The sequence below is a fragment of the Amblyraja radiata genome, chromosome 6 (assembly GCF_010909765.2).
Source record: "Amblyraja radiata isolate CabotCenter1 chromosome 6, sAmbRad1.1.pri, whole genome shotgun sequence".
NCBI lineage: Eukaryota > Metazoa > Chordata > Chondrichthyes > Rajiformes > Rajidae > Amblyraja > Amblyraja radiata.
Genome location: NC_045961.1, coordinates 8363118 through 8384116, shown reverse-complemented (window position 1 = coordinate 8384116; position 20999 = coordinate 8363118). Strand labels below are relative to the sequence as shown.

The following is a 20999-nucleotide window of genomic DNA, read 5'->3' as shown; positions in this document are numbered from 1 at the left end:
AGGAAAACTGGAGCACTCAAAGGAAACCCACATGGTCACAGGAAGAACATGCAAACTCTCCTCTGCAAACACACAGACAGCACCCGAGGCCAGGATGGAACCCGGGTCTCTGGAGCTGTGTGGTAGCAACTCTACCACTGCAACACGGTGCTATTGGGCTTAACGGAAACATAATTACAGAGTCATACAGTTCGTCCATAGACTGGTCCGGCCCAACCAAGCTGCCTAGCATAGCTAGTCCCGCTTGCCTGTGCCCAAGTCAATATCGCTCCAGCCATTTACTATCGATGTACCTGTCCAAGCGGCTTTTATGGCCATAGAGACATACAGCATGGAAACGGGTCCATCAGCTCAACTTGTCGATGTCCCATCTACACAAGTCCCGCCTTCCTAAGTGCGACCCCATAATACTCTAAATAATAGACAATAGGTGCAGGAGTAGGCCATTCGGCCCTTCGAGTCAGCACCGCCATTCACTGTGATCATGGCTGATCATCCCCAATCAGTACCCCGTTCCTGCCTTCTCCCCATATCCCCTGACTCCGCCATCTTTAAGAGCCCTATCTAGCTCTCTCTTGAAAGTATCCAGAGAACCGGCCTCCACTGCCCTGTGGGGCAGAGAATTCCACAGACTCACAACTCTCTGTGTGAAAAAGTGTTTCCTCATCTCCGTTCTAAATGGCTTACCCCTTATCCTTAAACTGGGGCCCCTGGTTCTGGACTCCCCCAACACCGGGAACATGTTTCCTGCCTCTAGCGTGTCCAATCTTATATGTTTCAATAAGATTCCCTCTCATCCTTCTAAACTCCAGAGTGTACAAGCCCAGCCGCTCCATTCTCTCCACTTGGTATAAATGTAAATTATCCCGAGTGTGTGTAGGATAGTGTTCGTGTGCGGGGATCACTGGTCGGCTCGGACTCGGTGAGACAAAGGGCCTGTTTCCACGCTGTATCTCTAAACTAAACTAAGAAAGATGACAAGACTCACAACTCTGTGTGTGAACCTTTCTTATCCATGTACCTGTACAAATGTCTTTTAAATATCATTATTGTACTGGTCTCAACTCCCTCCCACGGCAGCTCGACGCATGGATCCACCACCCTCTGTGTGAAAAAGCTGGCCTGCAAGTCCCTTTCAATTTAAATCTATGCCCTCTGGTTTTAAACTTCCCATACACTGGGGGGGGGGGGAATAGTTCACCTTGTATATGCCCCTCTTGAACTTATAAACCTCTATAAGGTCACATTTCAGTCACCAGGGGGAGCAGTCATGTTCATAAGTGATAGGAGCAGAATTAGGCCATTCGGCCCATCAAGCCTACTCCACTGCTCAATCATGACTGATCTATCTCTCCCTCTCACCATTATTATCCTGCCTTTCCAAATAACTCCTTAACTCCTTAAATCAAGAACCAGGGGCCACAGAACCAGGGGCCACAGTTTAAGAATAAGGGGTAAGCCATTTAGAACGGAGATGAGGAAACACTTTTTCTCACAGAGAATGGTGAGTCTGTGGAATTCTCTGCCTCAGAGGGCGGTGGAGGCCAGTTCTCTGGATGCTTTCAAGAGAGAGCTGGATAGGGCTCTTAAAGATAGCGGAGTCAGGGGATATGGGGAGAAGGCAGGAACGGGGTACTGATTGGGGATGATCAGCCATGGTCACATTGAATGGCGGTGCTGGCACGAAGGGCCGAATAGCCTACTCCTGCACCTGTTGTCTATTATCAATAATCTATCATCTCCTCGTTAAAAGTATCCATTGACTTGGCTTCCACAGACACCTGTGGCAATGAATTCCACAGATTCACCACCCTCTGATCAAAGAAATTCCTCCTCATCTACTTTCTAAAGATACATCCTTTAATTCTGAGGCCATGGCCTCTGGTCCTGGATTCTCCCACTAGTGGAAACATCCTCTCCACATCCACTCTATTCCAGGCCTTTCATTATTCGGTACATTTTCAATGAGGTCCATCATCCTTCTAAACTCCAGCGAGTACAGGCCCAGGGACATCAAAGGCTGATCGTACGAGAGAATGGAGCAGCTGGATAGGGCTCTTAAAGATAGCGGAGTCAGGGGATATGGGGAGAAGGCAGGAACGGGGTACTGATTGGGGATGATCAGCCATGATCACATTGAATGGCGGTGCGGGCTCAAAGGGCCGAATGGCCTACTCCTGCACCTATTATCTGTTGTCTACTGTCTAAACCACTCAACCCCAGGATCATTCTCGCAAACCACCTGACCGTCACAGTGGCACCACGGCGGAGCTGATGCCTTAGAGCAGTGGTTCTCAAATGGGGGTACGCGTACCCCTGGGGGTACGTGAAGGCACTCCAGGGGGTACGACAGATGGCACAATGGGCTAAGTGTTCGGCTGGCGACCGGAAGGTGGCCGGTTCGAATCCCGCTTGGAGTGCATACTGTCGTTGTGTCCTTGGGCAAGACACTTCACCCATCTTTGCCTGTGTGTGAATGTGTGTGAATGTGTGTGAGTGATTGGTGGTGGTCGGAGGGGCCGTAGGCGCAGAATGGCAGCCACGCTTCCGTCAGTCTGCCCCAGGGCAGCTGTGGCTACAGAAGTAGCTTACCACCACCGAGTGTGACTGAGGAGTGAATGAATAATGCGATGTAAAGCGCCTTGAGTATTAGAAAGGCGCTATATAAATCCCATCCATTATTATTATTATTACGTGAGATTTTAAAATATAGGCCTACATATATGAAGGCCTATATTTTTGCGCTGGTTAGGGGGTACTTGGCTGAAAAAATATTTCACAGGGGGTACATCACTGAAAAAAGGTTGAGAACCACTGCCTTAGAGCACTGGAGACCCGGGTTCAATCCTGACTATGGGTGCTTGTCTGTACGGGGTTTGTACGTCCCCCCCTCCCCCCCGTGACAGCATGGGTTTTCTCCGGGTGCGTGGTTTTCCACCCCATTCCAAAGACGTGCAGGTTCGTAGGTCAATAGACACAAAGTGCTGGAGTAACTCGCCGCGCCAGGCAGCGTCTCTGGAAAAAAGGAAATGGGATATATCCCGGAACTCTATCTCCGCTGCATTGACGACTGCATCGGGGCTAGCTCCTGCACCCATGCAGAACTCATGGACTTTTATTAACTGCACTACCAATTTCCATCCTGCACTCAAATTCACTTGGACCATCTTCCTCTTTCTTGATCTCACTGCCTCTATCACAAGAGATAGACTATCGACTGACGGTTCCTCCCTATACACATTTGTAGGTTAATCGGCTTTGTAAATTTTTTCCCGGTGTTTTGGACAGAATTAGTGTACGGGCTGATCGCTGGTCAGTGTGGACTCGGTGGGCCTAAGGGCCTGTTTCCACACTGTATCTCTAAACTAAACCAAACTAAACTCCTCTCGACCCTCTCCAATGCCAGCGCGTCCTTCCTCAGATATGGGGCCCAAAACTGCTCGCAATACTCCAAATGTGGCCTGACCAGCGCCTTATAAAGCCACAGCGTCCTACGGGCAGCAATGCAACAAAACGTCTCAATCAGAAACGTCACCTATTCCTTTTCTCCAGAGATGCTTTAAGAGAGAGTTAGATAGAGCTCTAGGGGCTAGTGGAGTCAAGGGATATGGGGAGAAGGCAGGCACGGGTTATTGATAGGGGACGATCAGCCATGATCGCAATGAATGGCGGTGCTGGCTCGAAGGGCCGAATGGCCTCCTCCTGCACCTATTTTCTATGTTTCTATGCTGCCTGACCCGCTGAGTTACTCCAGCACTTTGTGTCTTATCTTTGGCGTAAACCGACATCTGCAGTTCCTATAAGGGGGGGAGAGGCTGACATTTTACAATTTCGTTGTACATGGTTCATGTTACAATGACAATAAAGAAACTATTCTATTCTATTCTATATTCTTCCTACACAAGCTACACAATAGGGTGTAAGAAAGAACTGCAGATGCTGGTTTAAACCGAAGAGAGACACAAAAAGCTGGAGTAACTCAGCGGGACAGGCAGCATCTCTGGAGAGAAGGAAAGGGTATTGTCAGGAGTTATGGGGAGAAGGCAGGAGAATGGGGTTAAGTTGGAGCGATAGATCAGCCTTCATTGAATGAGAGAGTAGACGATGGGCCGAATGGCCTAATTCTGCCCCTATTCCTGCATCTAGCCTGTCCAACCCCTTAAGAATTTTGTAAGTTTCTATAAGACTTACAAAGTTCTTAAGGGGTTGGACAGGCTAGATGCAGGAAGATTGTTCCCGATGTTGGGGAAGTCCAGAACAAGGGGGTCACAGTTTAAGGATAAGGGGGAAGTCTTTTAGGACCGAGATGAGGAAAACATTTTTCACACAGAGAGTGGTGAATCTGTGGAACTCTCTGCCACAGTAGGTAGTTGAGGCCACAGTTCATTGGCTATATTTAAGAGGGAGTTAGATGTGGCCCTTGTGGCTAAAGGGATCAGGGGGTATGGAGAGAAGGCGGGTACAGGATACTGAGTTGGATGATCTGCCATGATCATATTGAAGGGCCGAATGGCCTACTCCTGCACCTAATTTCTATGTTTCTATCACTTATGAACTTGTGAACAAGCCACAAGCACAGTTGGCTGCCCTGGTTCGCAAGAGTTAAACGACTTTAAACAAAAAGGACTCTGCTCCACTTATTGTGTTTTTCTACTATTATGACAGGTATTGATTTTTGAATTACTCATCCTGCCCCTCTCCCTCTCCTCTGTAAACTTTCAATTCCAATGGAGCGCTGGGGAGAGAGAGAGAGAGAGAGAGAGAGAGAGAGAAGGGAAGAAGGGAAAAAATGGCCCAAGTCAGTGATCTTTGCACCTTAGAAAGTCAGGCCCATCATTTACTGGGCTGAGTTTGGAGCGATGACGGATAGATTTCCCCACAGATGAGGCGATCGATCGCAGAGAGGAGCTTCACCCTGGGCCCAGCTCGCATAGGAGCCTCGCACCGGCAGAGCCACAGGGGTGTACGAGCGTGCGGGGTTATTAATCAAATATTATATAGCGAGGCCTTCTAAACACGCGGCATGTCACACAGCTGTTGACCCGCAGATAAAGACTGGTCTGTGGGTGGCGACTAATTGCTCAAAGGCTTTGGGGCCTAAAGGTTGAGCCCTTGCTAGAGACATGAAGAGGGGGGGGGGGGGGGGCAAGGGAGAGATGCATTGACTGCACAAGCAAGACCAGGCCAGCTGCTTGTTCTTTACAAAGACGGGAGAGGTGGGGGTGAGGGGAGGGGAGGGGTAGGGGTAGGATTGAATAGCAGGGAAGATCTTTATGAACTACTACCCTGGTTAAGAGGCCAAGAGATCAGAGGAAGTGAGAGGGAAAATTATGCTTTTCATTATTAAAGTGTAATATTTTACACGTTTGTTGCGATCGATGGGACAGCGAGTCAACGGGTCTATCAATTATTGACGTGCTTAGTCAAAGATTTCCTGGTCCGAGAACACTGATGCAATTATTAAGAAAGCACATCAGCGCCTCTACTTCCTGAGAAGATTACGGAGAGTCGGTTTGTCAAGGAAGACTCTCTCTAACTTCTACAGGTGCACAGTCGAGAGCATGCTGACCGGTTGCATCGTGGCTTGGTTCGGCAACATGAGCGCCCTGGAGAGGAAAATACTACAAAAAGTAGTAAACACTGCCCAGTCCATCATCGGCTCTGACCTCCCTTCCATCGAGGGGATCTATCGCAGTCGCTGCCTCAAAAAGTCTGGCAGCATCATCAAGGACCCATACCATCCTGGCCACACACTCATCTCCACGCTACCTTCAGGTAGAAGGTACAGGAGCCTGAAGACTGTAACGACCAGGTTCAGGAATAGCTACTTCCCCACATCCATCAGGCTCTTAAACTTGGCTCGGACAAAACTGAACATTAATAGCCCATTATCTGTTATTTCCACTTTATCAGTTTATTTATTCATGTGTGTATATATTTATATAATGGTATATGGACACACTGATCTGTTCTGTATTCAGTGCCTACTATGTTCTGTTGTGCTGAAGCAAAGCAAGAATTTCATTGTTCTATCAGGGACACATGACAATAAACTCTCTTGAATCTCGAAGAGTCAGGTTCGTGAATATGCGGGTGGCTGGAGTGGGCGACGGTGCTGGGTGTTTGGGCTATCAATGGTACTTTATTGTCACGTACCCGAGTACAGTCGGATTGCCAACTTTCTCACTCCCAAATAAGGGATAAAAGGTCAAAATAAGGGACAAATTCCCGACGGCAATTCGTTGACCGACTCAATAGGCAATAGGTGCTGGACTAGGTCATTCGGCCCTTCGAGCCAGCACCGCCATTCAATGTGATCATGGCTGATCATCCCCAATCAGTACCCCGTTCCTGCCTTCTCCCCATATCCCCTGACTCCACTATCTTTAAGAGCCCTATCTCTCTTGAACGTATCCAGAGAACCGGCCTCCACCGCCCTCTGAGGCAGAGAATTCCACAGACTCACCACTCTCTGTGTGAAAAAGTGTTTCCTCATCTCCGTTCTAAATGGCTTACCCCTTATTCTTAAACTGTGGCCCCTGGTTCTGGACTCCCCCAACATCGGGAACATGTTTCCTGCCTCTAGCGTGTCCAAACCCTTAATAATTTAATATGTTTCAATAAGATCCCTTCTCATCCTTCTAAACTCCAGAGTATACAAACCCAGCCGCTCCATTCTCTCAGCATATGACAGTTCCGCCATCCCGGGAATTAACCTTGTAAACCTACGCTGCACTCCCTCAATAGCAAGAATATCCTTCCTCAAATTTGGAGCCCAAACGGCACACAATACTCCAGGTGTGGTCTCACTGGGCCCTATACAACTGCAGAAGGACCTCTTTGCTCCTATACTCAACTCCTCTTGTTATAAAGGCCAACATGCCATTCGCTTTCTTCACTGCCTGCTGTACTTGCATGCTTACTTTCATTGACTGATGAACAAGGGCCCCCCAGATCCCGCTGTACTCCCCCTTTTCCCAACTTGACTTGGCCGTGGCTGGGTGAATGATGAGTTGGCCCGGGTGCTGGACTGCACACAAAGAAAGCCCAGCCGGCGGGCCAGCTGAGGAGTTTTGGCCCGGGGGCTGCGCGCAAAGTCCGGCGCCCCGTCCAACTCATGAACCGATGATCGGCCGTGAGACGGAGGGGTGGTGGTGGTGTCGGCGGTCAGCGAAGGTCCGAAGGTCGGACAGCTGGCCGGGCTGCCGACAGACCGACGGGGCCACGGGCGAGGCGCTGCTGCTGCTGCTGCTGCTGCTGCACTCCACGGGCTGCACTACGTCGGGGACGGGCGAGGCAGGGGCTGGACGTGGCGCTCCGACCCGACAGCCCCCTCGACCCGAGTAGTAGCGGTCAAATACGGGACAAGGGCGGTCCCGTGTACGGGACAAACCAATTTGACCCAATATATACGGGATGTCCCGGCTAATACGGGACAGTTGGCGACCCTAGAGTACAGTGAAGTTCTTTGTTTACACCCAGTTCAGTAGCAATGCTTTAGATACAGCGTGGAAATAGACCTTCCGGCCCACCAAGTCCGCGCCAACCACCACCAGGCAGCATTGTGGCGCAGCGGTAAAGTTACTGCCTCACAGCGCCAGAGATTTGCGTTCGTTCCTGACTATGGGGACTGTCTGTACGGAGTTTGTACGTACTCCCTGTGACCGTGTGGGTTTTCTCCGGGTGCTCCAGTTTTCTCCCACTTTCCAAAGACGTCTAGGTTTGTAGGTTAATTAGCTTCAGTAAAGATTGTAAATTGTCCCTAGTGTGTAGGATAGAGCATGTGTACGGGGAAAGCTGGTCGGCATGGATTCGCTGGGCCGAAGGTTTCGTGCTGTATGTATAAACTAAACAGTGCAGTGACAATCCTTTAGAGATACAGTCTGAAAACCCGCCATTCGGCCCACCGAGCCTACAATCACCCGCACACAGGCACTAGTTTTATTACGTAGGGTGCCTGGAATGCGCTGCCAGGCATGGTGGTGGAGGCATGTGGGCCAACACGGGCAGGTGGGACAAGTGTAGATGGGACATGTTGGCCAGTGTGGGCAAGTTGGGCCTGTTTCCATGCTATATGACTCTATGACTCAATGACAAAGTCTAGAACCCGACTGATGTTGTCAAGGACACAATGGTAAGAGTTTAGTTTCAGTTCAGTTCACGTTATTGTCACGTGTACCGAGGTACAGTGAAAAGCTTTTGTTGCGCGCTAACCAGTCAGCGGAAAGACAACACATGATTACAATCGAGCCGTCCACAGTGTACAGATACATGATAAAGGAATAACGTTTAGTGCAAGGTAAAGCCAGTAAAGTCCGATCAAAGATAGTCTGGGGGTCTCCAATGAGGTAGATAGTAGTTCAGGACCGCTCGCTGGTTGTGGTAGGATGGTTCAGTTGCCTGATAACAGCTGGGAAGAAACTGTCCCTGAATCTGGAGGTGTGCGTTTTCACACTTCTGTACCTCTTGCCCGATGGGAGAGGGGGGATGGGGTAGATGTAGATGTAATGTAGATGGGACATGTTGGCCGGTGTGGGCAAGTTGGGGCTGTTTCCACGCTGCATGGCTCTATGACAAAGTCTAGAACTTGAGTGATGGTTCTATCAAGATGTTGTCAAGGGCATAATGCTAAGAGTTTAGTTTACTGTCACGTGTACCGAGGTGCAGTGAGAAGCTTTTTTTGTTGTGTGCTAACCAGTCAGCGGAAAGACAACACATGATTACAATCGAGCCGTCCACAGTGTACAGATACAGGATAAAGGAATGGTACACAAAAATGTTGGAGAAACTCAGCGGGTGCAGCAGCATCTATGGATCGAAGTAAATAGGCAACGTTTCGGGCCGAAACCCTTCTTCAGACTGATGGAGGGTGGGGGGGGGGGGGGGGGGGGGGAGGAGAAAGGAAAAAGGAGGAGGAGGAGCCCGAGGGCTGAGGGAGAGATAGGAAGGGGAGGAGAGAGCAAGGGCTAACAGAATTGTGAGAATTCAATGTTCATGCCCCCAGGATGCAGACTCCCCAAGCGGAATATGAGGTGCTGTTCCTCCAATTTCCGGTGTTGCTCGCTCTGGCCATGGAGGAGACCCAGGACAGAGAGGTCGGATACGGAATGGGAGTGAGGATAAAGGTATAACGTTTAGTGCAAAGTAAAGCCAGTAAAGTCCGGTCAAAGTGTTCAAGAAGGAACTGCAGATGCTGGAAGATCGAAGGTACACAAAAATGCTGGAGAAACTCAGCGGGTGCAGCAGCATCTATGGAGCGAAGGAAATAGGTGACGTTTCGGGCCGAAACCCTTCTTCAGACTGACCAAAGTCCGATCAAAGATAGTTTAAGGGTCACCAATGAGGTAGATAGTAGCTTAGTTTAGTTTAGAGATACACAGCGGGAAAAGGCCCTTCGGCCCACTGAGTCCGCACTGAACACTATCCTAGGACCAATTCTATGTCAGTCCCCGCACACTAACAATATCCCACACACACCTGTGACAGTTTTACATTTACAATGCATTCAGAAAGTATTCACATTTTCCACATTTTGTTACGTTACAGCCTTATTTTAAGATGGATTAAATTCTTTATTTTTTATCATCAATCTACACACAATACCCCAGAACGAAGATGCGAAAATCAGGTGTTTAGAAATTTTTGCAAAGTAATTAAAAAGAAATAACTGAAATATCACATTTACATAAGTATTCAGACCCTTTGCTATGACACTCAAAATTGAACTCAGGTTCATCCTGTTTCCATTGATTATCCTTGAAATGTTTCTACAACTTGACTGAAGTCCACCAGTGGTACATTACATTGATTGGACATGATTTGGAAAGGCACACACCTGTCTATATAAGGTCCCACAGTTGACAGTGCACGTCAGAGCAAAAACCAAGCCATGAAGGCGAAGGAATTGTCCTCCGAGACAGGATTGTGTCGAGACACAGATCTGGGGAAGGGTATTGTGTGCAGATTGTTGATTTAAAAAAAAGAATTTAATCCATTTTAGTATAAGGCTGTAATGTAACAAAATGTGGAAAAGGTGAAGGGGTCTGAATACTTTCTGAATGTACTGTACACCAAGCCAATGAATCTACAAACCAGCACGTCTTTGGAGTCTGGGAGAAAACCGAAGATCTTGACGCTAGTTTTACAAGGTTAATTCCCGGGATGGCGGGACTGTCATATGCTGAGAGAATGGAGCGGCTCGGCTTGTACACTCTGGAGTTTAGAAGGATGAGGGGGTATCTCATTGAAACATATAAGATTGTTAAGGGCCTGGACACGCTAGAGGCAGGAAACATGTTCCCGATGTTGGGGGAGTCCAGAACCAGGGGCCACAGTTTAAGAATAAGGGGTAAGGCCATTTAGAACGGAGACGAGGAAACAATTTTTCTCACAGAGGGTGGTGAGTCTGTAGAATTCTCTGCCTCAGAGGGCGGTGGAGGCCGGTTCTCTGGATGCTTTCAAGAAAGCTAGATAGGGCTCTTAAAGATAGTCAAGGGATATGGGGAGAAGGCAGGAACGGGGTACTGATTGGGGATGATCAGCCTTGATCACATTGAATGGTGGTGCTGGCTCGAAGGGCCGAATGGCCTACTCCTGTACATATTGTCTAGTGTCTAATGTAACAAAATGTGGAAAGAGTGAAGGGGTCTGAATACTTTCTGAATGCACCGCACACTATGCCAATGAACCTACAAACCTGCACGTCTTTCGAGTGTGGGAGAAAACTGAAGATCCTCGCAGGTCACGGGGAGAACGGACAAACTCCGTACGGACAGCAGACATAGTCTGGATCAAACCCGTGTCTCTGGCGCTGCAAGCGCGTAAGGCAACAACTCTAGCGCTGCCCACCGTGCCGCCCCTGTTCAGCTCTCAGGCTGCATGTGGTTAATACCGTGAGGGGGACGTGCTTACCAGCGTGAAGCAGCAGCTGGGCGGTGTGGAGGTCGTCTGCCAGCACGGCGTAGTGCAGAGCGCTGCAGCCTCGGAAACTGGCACGAGTATTCAGCCGGTTGCTGAACTCGTCCTCCCTGCTCACCAGCACTACGGGGGGGAGGGGGGGGAAAGCACAGCCCTGGTTAATCATCCCCACCACGTAGAAATATAGAAACATAGATGCAGGAGTAGGCCATTCGGCCCTTCCAGCCAGCACCGCCATTCAATGTGATCACGGCTGATCTTCTTCTTGCGTATGGCATGCACAGCCTAAAGTTGTGGGACAACTTGTTCTATTTGATTGTGTGCACGCCGGGCTGATTGCATTCGTCGAAACAGGGCGGACCACGTGAAGGTTGCAATCTTCCACCCCAATCACGGCTGCTCATCCACGATCCTGCTTTTTCCCCATATCTCTTGATTCCGTTAGCCCCAAGAGCTCAATCTAACTCTCTCTTGAAAACATCCAGTGAATCGGCCTCCACTGCCTTCTGTGGCGGAGAATTCCACAGATTCACAACTCTCTGGGTAAATTTTGTTTTCTCGGCTCAGTGTTAAATAGCCTACCCTTCCTTTCTTCTTCCCGCCCCCCCTCCCCACATCAGTCTGAAGAAGGGTCTCCACTCGAAACGTCACCTATTTCCTTCGCTCCATAGATGCTGCCTCACCCGCTGAGTTTCTCCAGCATTTTTGTCTACCTTCAATTTTTCCAGCATCTGCAGTTCTTTCTTAAACATACCCGTTATTCTCAAACAGTGACCCCTGGTTCTGGACTGCCCCTAACATGGGGAACATTTTTCCTGCCTCTACCCTGTCCAACCCTTTAAGAATTTTACATGTGTCTATGTCCCCGCACACACGCTGTCTCCGCAGCGTGGAAACAGGCCCCTCTGCCCCACTTCCCACACCGAACAACATGCCCCACCTGCACTCGTCCCACCGGCCCGTGTGTGGCCTGTATACCTCTAAACCTGCCCTATCCATGTTCCTGTCCAGGTGCCCTTTAAATGTTTAGTTTAGAGATACAGCGTGGCCAGCATGGGGATGATCAGCCACGATCACATTGAATGGTGGTGCTGGCTCGAAGGGCCGAATGGCCTACTCCTGCACCTATTGTCTATTGTCTATTGATCCCTGCACATTAACATTACTCTACTCACAATGGGGACAATTTTTACATTTATACCAATCCAATTAACCTTCTGGGCTTGTACACTCTGGAGTTTAGAAGGATGAGAGGCTATCTTATTGAAACATATAAGATTATGAAGGGTTTGGACACGCTAGAGGCAGGAAACATGTTCCCGATGTTGGGGGAGTCCAGAACCAGGGGCCACAGTTTAAGAATAAGGGGTAAGCCATTTAGAATTGAGATGAGGAAAAACATTTTCACACAGAGAGTTGTGAGTCTGTAGAATTTTCTGCCTCAGAAAGCAGTGGAGGCCAATTCTCTGGATACCTTCAAGAGAGAGCTGGATAGGGCTCTTAAAGATAGCGGAGTCAGGAGATATGGGGAGAAGGCAGGAACGGGGTACTGATTGGGGATGATCAGCCATGATCACAGTGAATGGCGGTGCTGGCATGAAGGGCCGAATGGCCTACTCCTGCACCTATTGTCTATTGTTTCTTGTTTAGAGTTTAAAGTTACAGCGCGGAAACAGGCCCTTCAGCCCACCAAGTCCGAGCCAACCAGTGATCACCCCGTACACAAGCACCATCTTACACACTGGGGGCAAGTTCCAATTTTACCAATCAACCTACAAACATGCACGTCTTTGGAGTGTGGGAGGAAACCGAAGATCTCGGAGAAAACCCATGCAGGTCACGGGGAGAACGTGCAAACTCCGTACAGACAGCACCCGTAGTCGGGATGGAACCCGGGTCTCTGTCGCTGTGAGGCAGCAACTCTACCGCTGCGCCACCCTGACCGCCCAACATGATTCCTGGCCTCACAAAACCCTCTGGGATCTAAGATGAACATCCAGTGCAGATCAATCCATCTAGATCATAGAGTCATTCTGCACGGAGACAGGCCCTTTGAACCCTCTCATCTAAGCCCTTCTCAATAGCCTGCATTTGGCCCATATCCCTCTCAACCTTTCCTGCCCATGTACCTGTCCAAATGTCACTATAGTACCTGTCTCAACTACCCACTCTCCCGCTCGCTCCATACACACTCCAGCCTCTGTTAGAAACGTGTGTGTGTGTGTGAGATAGGGAGGGAGAGATAGAGAGGGGGATATGCAGAGAGAGAGAGAGAATGGAGAGAGAGGGATATGGAGAGAGAGATGGAGAGATTGAGTGAGAGATGTAGAGAGAGAGGGAAAGAGAGAGGGAAAGAGAGAGGGAGAGAGAGGGGTAGAGAGAGGGAGAGAGAGAGGTAGTGTGTGTGTGTCCGTGTGTGTGCATGCGTACGTCTTTATCTGTGTGCACGTGCCTTGTGCGCGTGTGTGCATGCGTGTGTACGTGAAAGTGTGCGTGTGCGAATGTGTGTGCGTGTGTGTGTGTGTGCGTATGTGTGTGCATGTGTGCGTGTGTGTGCGCATGTGTGGATGCGTGTGTACGTGAAAGTGTGCGTGTGCGAATGTGTGTGCGTGTGTGTGTGCGTATGTGTGTGCATGTGTGCGTGCGTATGCGTATGCATGCCTGTGTATGTGTGTGCACGTGCCTTGTGCGAGTGTGTGTGCATGTGTGCGTGCGTAGGCTTGTGAACGTGTACGTGTGTGCGTATGTGTGCATGCGTGTGTACGTGTGCGCGTATGTGTGTGCATGTGTGCGTACGTGTGTGTGTGCATGCGTGTGCGTGCGCATGCGTGTGTGTGTGCGCGTGCCGTGTGCGTGTGTATGCACGTGCGTGATTTTTAAACCATTTGTTACGCGGAGACCCCTTTTATTTCCGACAGGGAAAGTGTAGGGAGCAGCGGTTGCCACAGAAGATGAATTTCAGACACTACCAGTCTCCACTATAAAAAGATTAAAACGTTATTATTGTTTTCCCCCATGGTTCAACGTGACAGGGCAGTCATCATTTGTAAAAAATGTCTGTGCATGAGATAACTACAGCAAACTCAATAAAGTGTCAGCTGGTGACTGCTCTGCCATCCATCAGTGGGGCTGGCTGGAACATTTCACTCGTTGTTGCCACTGACACTAAAACAGATGCCGCCAATATTTCTGCAACATTTGAACATTAAAAAACAACAAAAGAAAGGGGGGAGAGGATGTGACAGGAGAGGGGAAGTGGGGGGGAGAGAGGGGGGGGGGGGGGGGGGATGATGGGGTGGGAAGAGATCCAGTAAATTAATAAACCGGAAACAGATATTAAATTAGTTTTGTTTCGAGATACAGCGCGGAAACAGGCCCTTCGGCCCAGCGAGTCTGCGCCGTACTAGCGATCCCCGCACACTAGCACTATCCTACACACACTGGGGACCATTTACAATTATTATCAAGCCAATGAACTTACAAACCTGCACGTCTTTGGAAACTGAAGATCGTGGAGAAAACCCATGGGGAGAACGTACAAACTCCGTACAGACAGCACCCGAACAAGCCAATTAACCTACAAACCTGTACGCCCGTTTTCCAATCAGAGGGTGGTGGGTGTCCGGAAAGAGCTGCCAGTAGATGAGGCAGGGACTATAACAACAATGAAAAGGACTTGGATAGGTGCATGGTTAGGAAAAGTTCAGAGGGACATGAGCCAAACGGAGGATTAGTGCAGATGGGGCATCTTGGTCGGCATGGGCAAGTCGGGCTGAAGGGCCTGTTTCTATGTGTAAGAAAGAACTTCAGATGCTGGTTGAAATCGAAGGTTTAACAAGTTGTGACCACTGCCCAGTCCATCACCGGCTCTGACCTCCCCACCATCGAAGGGATCGATCGCAGTCGCTGCCTCAAAAAGGCTGGCAGCATCATCGAGGACCCACACCACCCTGGCCACACACTCATCTCCCCGCTGCCTTCAGGTAGAAGGTACAGGAGCCTGAAATCTGGAACATCCAGGTTCAGGAACAGCTACTTCCTGAAGAAGGGTGTGGGCCCGAAACGTTGCCTATTTCCTTCGCTCCATAGATGCTGCTGCACCCGCTGAGTTTCTCCAGCACTTTTGTCTACCTTCGATTTTCCAGCATCTGCAGTTCCTTCTTAAACAGCTACTTCCCCACAGCCATCAGGCTATTAAACACAATATCAAACAAACTCTGAACTATAACAGCCTATTGCACTTTATCTGTTTATTTATATGTATATATATGGTCTACGGTATATAGACACACTGATCTATTCTGTATTATGCTTACAATATTCTGTTGTGCTTGAGCAAGCAAGAATTTCATTGTCCTATCTGAGGACACATGACGATAAACTCTCTTGACTTGAGGTAGACACAAAATGCTGGAGTAACTCAGCGGGACAGGCAGCATCTCTGGAGAGAAGGAATGGGTGACGTTTCGGGTCGAGACCCTTCTATAGGCCTGTTTCGATGTTTAGTTTAGTTTAGTCTGTCGTCACGTGTACCGAGGTACAGTGAGAAGCTTTTGTTGTGCGCTAACCAGTCAGCGGAAAGACAACACATGATTACAATCGAGCCGTCCACAGTGTACAGATACAGGATAAAGGGAATGACATTTAGTGCAAAACATATCCGATGTTTACTCTGACTAACTTGCAGGGAGTTGTGGATGTAGCCCAGTCCATCACACAGACCAGGCACTCAACCATCCACTCCATCTGCACTTCTGTACATTTCCATGAGGTCCCCCTCATTCTTCTAAACTCCAGCGAGTACAGGCCCAGCGCCGACAAATGCTCGTCATAGGTTAATCTACTCATTGTAATCATGTATAGTCTTTCCACTGACTGGTTAGTAAGCAACAAAAGTCCGCGGCCTGCAGCAGCGGAGAACAGCACGGCCAAGCTTGGCCAGGCCGACCCTGTGACATCGCCAGGACAATAGACAATAGGTGCAGGAGTAGCCATTCGGCCCTTCGAGCCAGCACCGCCATTCAATGTGATCATGGCTGATCATCCCCAATCAGTACCCCGTTCCTGCCTTCTCTCCATATCCCCTGACTCCGCTATTTTTAAGAGCCCTATCTGGCTCTCTCTTGAAAGCATCCAGAGAACCGCCCTCTGAGGCAGAGAATTCCACAGACTCACAACTCTCTGTGAGAAAAAGTGTTTCCTCGTCTCCGTTCTAAATGGCTTACCCCTTATTCTTAAACTGTGGCCCCTGGTTCTCGACTCCCCCAACATCGGGAACATGTTTCCTTCCTCTAGCGTGTCCAAATTCTTAACAATCTTAGATGTTTCAATGAGATATCCTCTCCTCCTTCTAAACTCCAGAGTGTACAAGCCCAGCTGCTCCATTCTCTCAGCACATGACAGTCCCGCCATCCCGGGAATTAACCTGGTAAACCTACGCTGCACTCCCTCAATAGCAAGAATGTCCTTCCTCAAATGAGGGGACCAGGGGCTTTCACAGTCATGTCAAGATCCCTGCACTTACAACAACTGGGGAGGGGCTCATGTTGTCCACCTCCCCGTGGTGGGCCCTGTCAACTGACCTCAGCAAACAGAGACAGAAGCAGCAGCAGTGCCGCAGCTTGGCGCCAACCTGGAGCATGCGCCCTTTATAGGGCGGGCACCCACGGATGTCAAACCTGATGGCATCACCCTGCTGCGGGCTTCCGCTGCCTCAAACGCAAGAAGAAGAACAACTGGGACTTGGAAATGGCCCCAAACTGGCGACTGTGTATACCGTCTCAGTGAACTACTGCTATACACCAGTACTGTATCTGAGATGCTGATCTAAGATGTATCGAAGTGCTTAGGTACAGTGATACTCGTACTGAACTGTATACAAAAGCGAATTGCACTGTACCTCGGTACACGTGACAATAAATTCAAACTGAAGTGAACAGCGGTGTGTGTCACGGAGGCGCAGCGCTAGAGTTGCTGCCTTGCAGCACATGCAGCATCGGAGACCCGGGTGCTGTCTGTACAGAGTTTGTACATTCTCCCCGCGACCGCATGGGTTTTCTCCGAGACCTTCAGTTTCCAAAGACGTGCAGGTTTGTAAGTTCATTGACAATAGACAATAGGTGCAGGAGTAGGCCATTCGGCCTTTCGAGCCAGCACCGCCATTCACTGTGATCATGGCCTTTCATCCCCAATCAGTACCCCGTTCCTGCCTTCTCCCCATATCCTTTGACACCCGTTCTAATCAAGAATCTGTCTATCTCTGCCTTAAAAATATCCACTGACTTGGTCTCCACAGCCCTCTGTGGCAAAGGATTCCACAGATTCACCACCCTCTGACTAAAGAACTTCTTCCTATCTTTAAGAGCCCTATCTAGCTCTTTCTTGAAAGTGTCCAGAGAACTGTCCTTCACCGCCCTCTGAGGCAGAGAATTCCACAGACTCACAACTCTCTGTGTGAAAAAGTGTTTCCTCGTCTCCGTTCTAAATGGCTTACCCCTTATTCTTAAACTGTGGCCCCTGGTTCTGGACTCCCCCAACATCGGGAACATGTTTCCTGCCTCAAGCGTGTCCAAACCCTTAATAATCATATATGTTTCAATAAGATCCCCTCTCATCCTTCTAAACTCCAGAGTGTACAAGCCCAGCCGCTCCATTCTGTCCACTTGGTATAAATGTAAATTATCCTGAGTGTGTGTAGGATAGTGTTCGTGTGCGGGGCTCACTGGTCGGCGCGGAGTCGGTGAGACAAAGGGCCTGTCTCTAAACTAAACTAAACTAAGAAAGATGACAATCCGGGTGGGGGGAGGGAGGGTGGGGGGGGGGGTGGACTCAGACTCCGCTGGGCAGTGCAAGGACTGGACGTACCTTCCAAGGAGTGGACTCGCTTCTCCCTCGATGTCTCGTACACGTTTCTGAACTCATCTCCCAGGTTGGGGTCAGCACCGGCCTCTAACAGCACCTTCACCCCACTGTAAGCAAGACAAACACAGCTCTAAACAATAGACAACAGACAATAGGTGCAGGAATAGGCCATTCGGCCCTTCGAGCCAGCACCGCCATTCAATGTGATCATGGCTGATCATCCCCAATCAGTACCCCGTTCCTGCCTTCTCCCCATATCCCCTGACTCCGCTATTTTTAAGAGCCCAATCTAGCTCTCTCTTGAAAGCATCCAGAGAACCTGCCTCCACCGCCGTCAGAGTCCATAGGTTACAGGAGCAGAATTGCAGGCCATTTGGCCCATCTGAGGAAGGGTGTTCTGGCTCTGGAGTGGGTCCAGAGGAGGTTTACAAGAATGATCCCAGGAATGAGTGGGTTAACATATGATGAGTGTTTGTCGGCACTGGGCCTGTACTCGCTGGAGTTTAGAAGGTTGAGGGGGGACCTCATTGAAACTTACAGAATAATGAAAGGCCCGGATAGAGTGGATGTGGAGAGGATGTTTCCACTGGTGGGAGAGTCTAGGACCAGAGGGCACAGCATCAGAATTAAAGGACGTTCCTTTAGAAAGGTGATGAGGAGGAACTTCTTTAGTCAGAGGGTGGTGAATCTGTGGAACTCATGTAGAGGCCAAGTCAGTGGATATTTTTAAGTCAGAGATAGACAGATTCTTGATTAGAACGGGTGTCAGGGGTTATGGGGAGAAGGCAGGAGAATGGGGTTAGGAGGCAGAGATAGATCAGCCATGATTGAATGGCGGTTTGCGGGCGGTATCAATAACCAAGATGCGCCTGTTCTGGTGAAGGGCACTCAATATGAAATATTCATTCCTACTCCCTCCCAACAGACGCTGTCCAATCAGCTGAGTGGGTCCAGCATCCTCTGTGACCAAGCGCAGGCTCGGCGATCGCTTCGCCCAACACCTCCGCTCAGTTCGCATTGACCAACCTGATCTCCCGGTGGCCCAGCACTTCAACTCCCCCTCCCATTCCCAATCCGACCTTTCTGTCCTGGGCCTCCTCCAAGGCCAGAGTGAGTCCCACCGTAAATTGGAGGAGCAGCACCTCATATTCCGCTTGGGTAGTTTACACCCCAGCGGTATGAACATTGACTTCTCCAATTTCAGGTAGTCCCTGCTTTCTCCCTCCTTCCCCTCCCCTTCCCAGCTCTCCCACAGCCCACCGTCTCCGCCTCTTCCTTTCTACTTCCCGCCCCCCCCCCTCCTCCCACATCAGTCTGAAGAAGGGTCTCGACCCGAAACGTCACCTATTCCTTCCATCCATAGATGCTGCCTCACCCGCTGAGTTTCTCCAGCATTTTTATCTACCTTTAGATTTTTCCAGCATCTGCAGTTCCTTTGGTTTTACTTCAGTGTTGAGCACCTTTTATTTGGTGCTTAAGAATCATAGAGGTGTACAGCACCGAAACAGGCCATTCTGCCCACCTTGTCCATACTGGCTTTGTTGGCACCTTGGGCTAGTCCCATCTGCCGGCATTTGGCCCATTTCCCTCTAAACCCATCCTATCCACATATCTGTCCAAGTGATGATTGTACCTACTTCTCTGGCAACTTGTTCCATATGAGGACTATCGTCTGCATTTAAATCCGCTTAAATGACTCCCTCGAGACTGGGGGGGAGAGAGAGAGAGGGAGTGGGGGGGGGGGGGGGGGGGGGGAGCAGGTGGGAGGAGAGGAGGGAGAGGGGACAAGAAAGCAGAAAGGCGGATTAAAAAAAGGTGGTAAAGTGCTGGATATTTGTTGACATTAAACTCCTCATCCTTTCAGAGTGCTGGTTCTGGGAATGGAAGTGCAAACATAGCTGGGGTCTGGCTGGGGTGGGAGGGGATGGGATGAGAGGAGAGGGGAGGACAGGGGAGGGGAGTGGTGGGGAGGGTATGGGATGGGAGGAGGGAGGAGAGGAGGGGAGGGAAGGGGAGGGTGGTAAATGAAAGGGGAGGGAATGGGAGGGGAGGAGAAGGAGACTAGAGACAATAGACAATAGGTGCAGGAGGAGGCCATTCGGCCCTTCGAGGCAGCACCGCCATTCAATGTGATCATGGCTGATCATCCCCAATCAGTACCCTGTTCCTGCCTTCTCCCCATATCCCCTGACCCCGCTATCTTTACGAGCCCTATCTAGCTCTCTCTTGAAAGTGTCCAGAGAGGGGAGGGGAGGAGAGAGGTGAAGAGGAGCAGAGGGGAGGAGAGGGAATGATGGGCAGGAGATGGGAGGGATGGAGAGGAAGGGAGGAGAGGGGAGCGGAGGGGATGGAAGGGAGGAGAGGGGATGAGAGGGGTGGGGGGATGAAGGGGAGGGGCGTGGGAGTCAGTGGGCTGAGCTAAGGGCAGTAGAAGCAGTGTATTTGTGTGCAGTGGTGTGGGGCAGTGGCTGATCGCTGCAGGGGGCGTAGACACAAAGGGTAGCCTTCTGGGGAAGGGGACAGTATGTGGGGGCGAGTACATGAGGCCGTGGCTTTCCCCGAGCACTGCGCAGGCAGGGGTACAAAGCAGCGCCAGGGGAGAAGGCAGGAACGGGGTACTGATTGTGGATGATCAGCCATGATCACATTGAATGGCGGTGCTGGCTCGAAGTGCCGAATGGCCTACTCCTGCACCTATTGTCTATCCCCGCATAGACTAAACATCTGCTGACTTTTAGACTTTAGGCGTTAGACTTTAGAGACGTTAGACTTTAGAGATGCAGAGTGGAAACAGGCCCTTCGGCCCATGCCTGTCAATAAGTGATAGGAGAATTAGGACAATTGGCCCATCCAGTCTACTCCGCCACTCAATCATGGCTGATCTATCTCTCCCTCCTGATCCCATTCTCCTGCCTTCTCCCCACAACCCCCGACACCCGTACTGATCAAGTCCGTGACGACCAGCAATCACCCCATACACTAGCGCTATCCTATACACACTAGGGGCAGTTTACAGTTTTTTTATTTATAAACCAAAGCCAATTGAGCTACAAACCTGCACGTCTTTGGAGTGGGGGAGTAAACCCGGAGAAAACCCACGCAGGTCACGGGGAGAACCTACAAACTCTGTGCAGACAGCGCCCGTAGTCAGGATCGAACCCGGGTCTCCGGCGCTGTGAGGCGGCAACTCTACCTGCTTCGCCTCCTTGTTGCCACCCCTT

General features: G+C 50.0%; 1 protein-coding gene across 1 annotated transcript in view; it reads right to left on the bottom strand.

Annotated features, from left to right (window-relative positions):
* Nucleotides 1-2218: 2218 nt before the first annotated feature.
* Nucleotides 2219-20999, bottom strand: part of clpb (caseinolytic mitochondrial matrix peptidase chaperone subunit B) — a 21716-nt gene continuing 2935 nt past the window's right edge. Inside the window, exons 2-5 of the mRNA XM_033023397.1 lie at nucleotides 17782-17885; nucleotides 10892-11040; nucleotides 9836-9839; nucleotides 2219-2230 (exon numbers count right to left, since the gene is read on the bottom strand). Of these exons, the coding sequence (XP_032879288.1) occupies nucleotides 2226-2230; nucleotides 9836-9839; nucleotides 10892-11040; nucleotides 17782-17885 (262 nt within the window). The 3' untranslated portion in view covers nucleotides 2219-2225. The remainder of the gene's footprint in view (nucleotides 2231-9835; nucleotides 9840-10891; nucleotides 11041-17781; nucleotides 17886-20999) is intronic.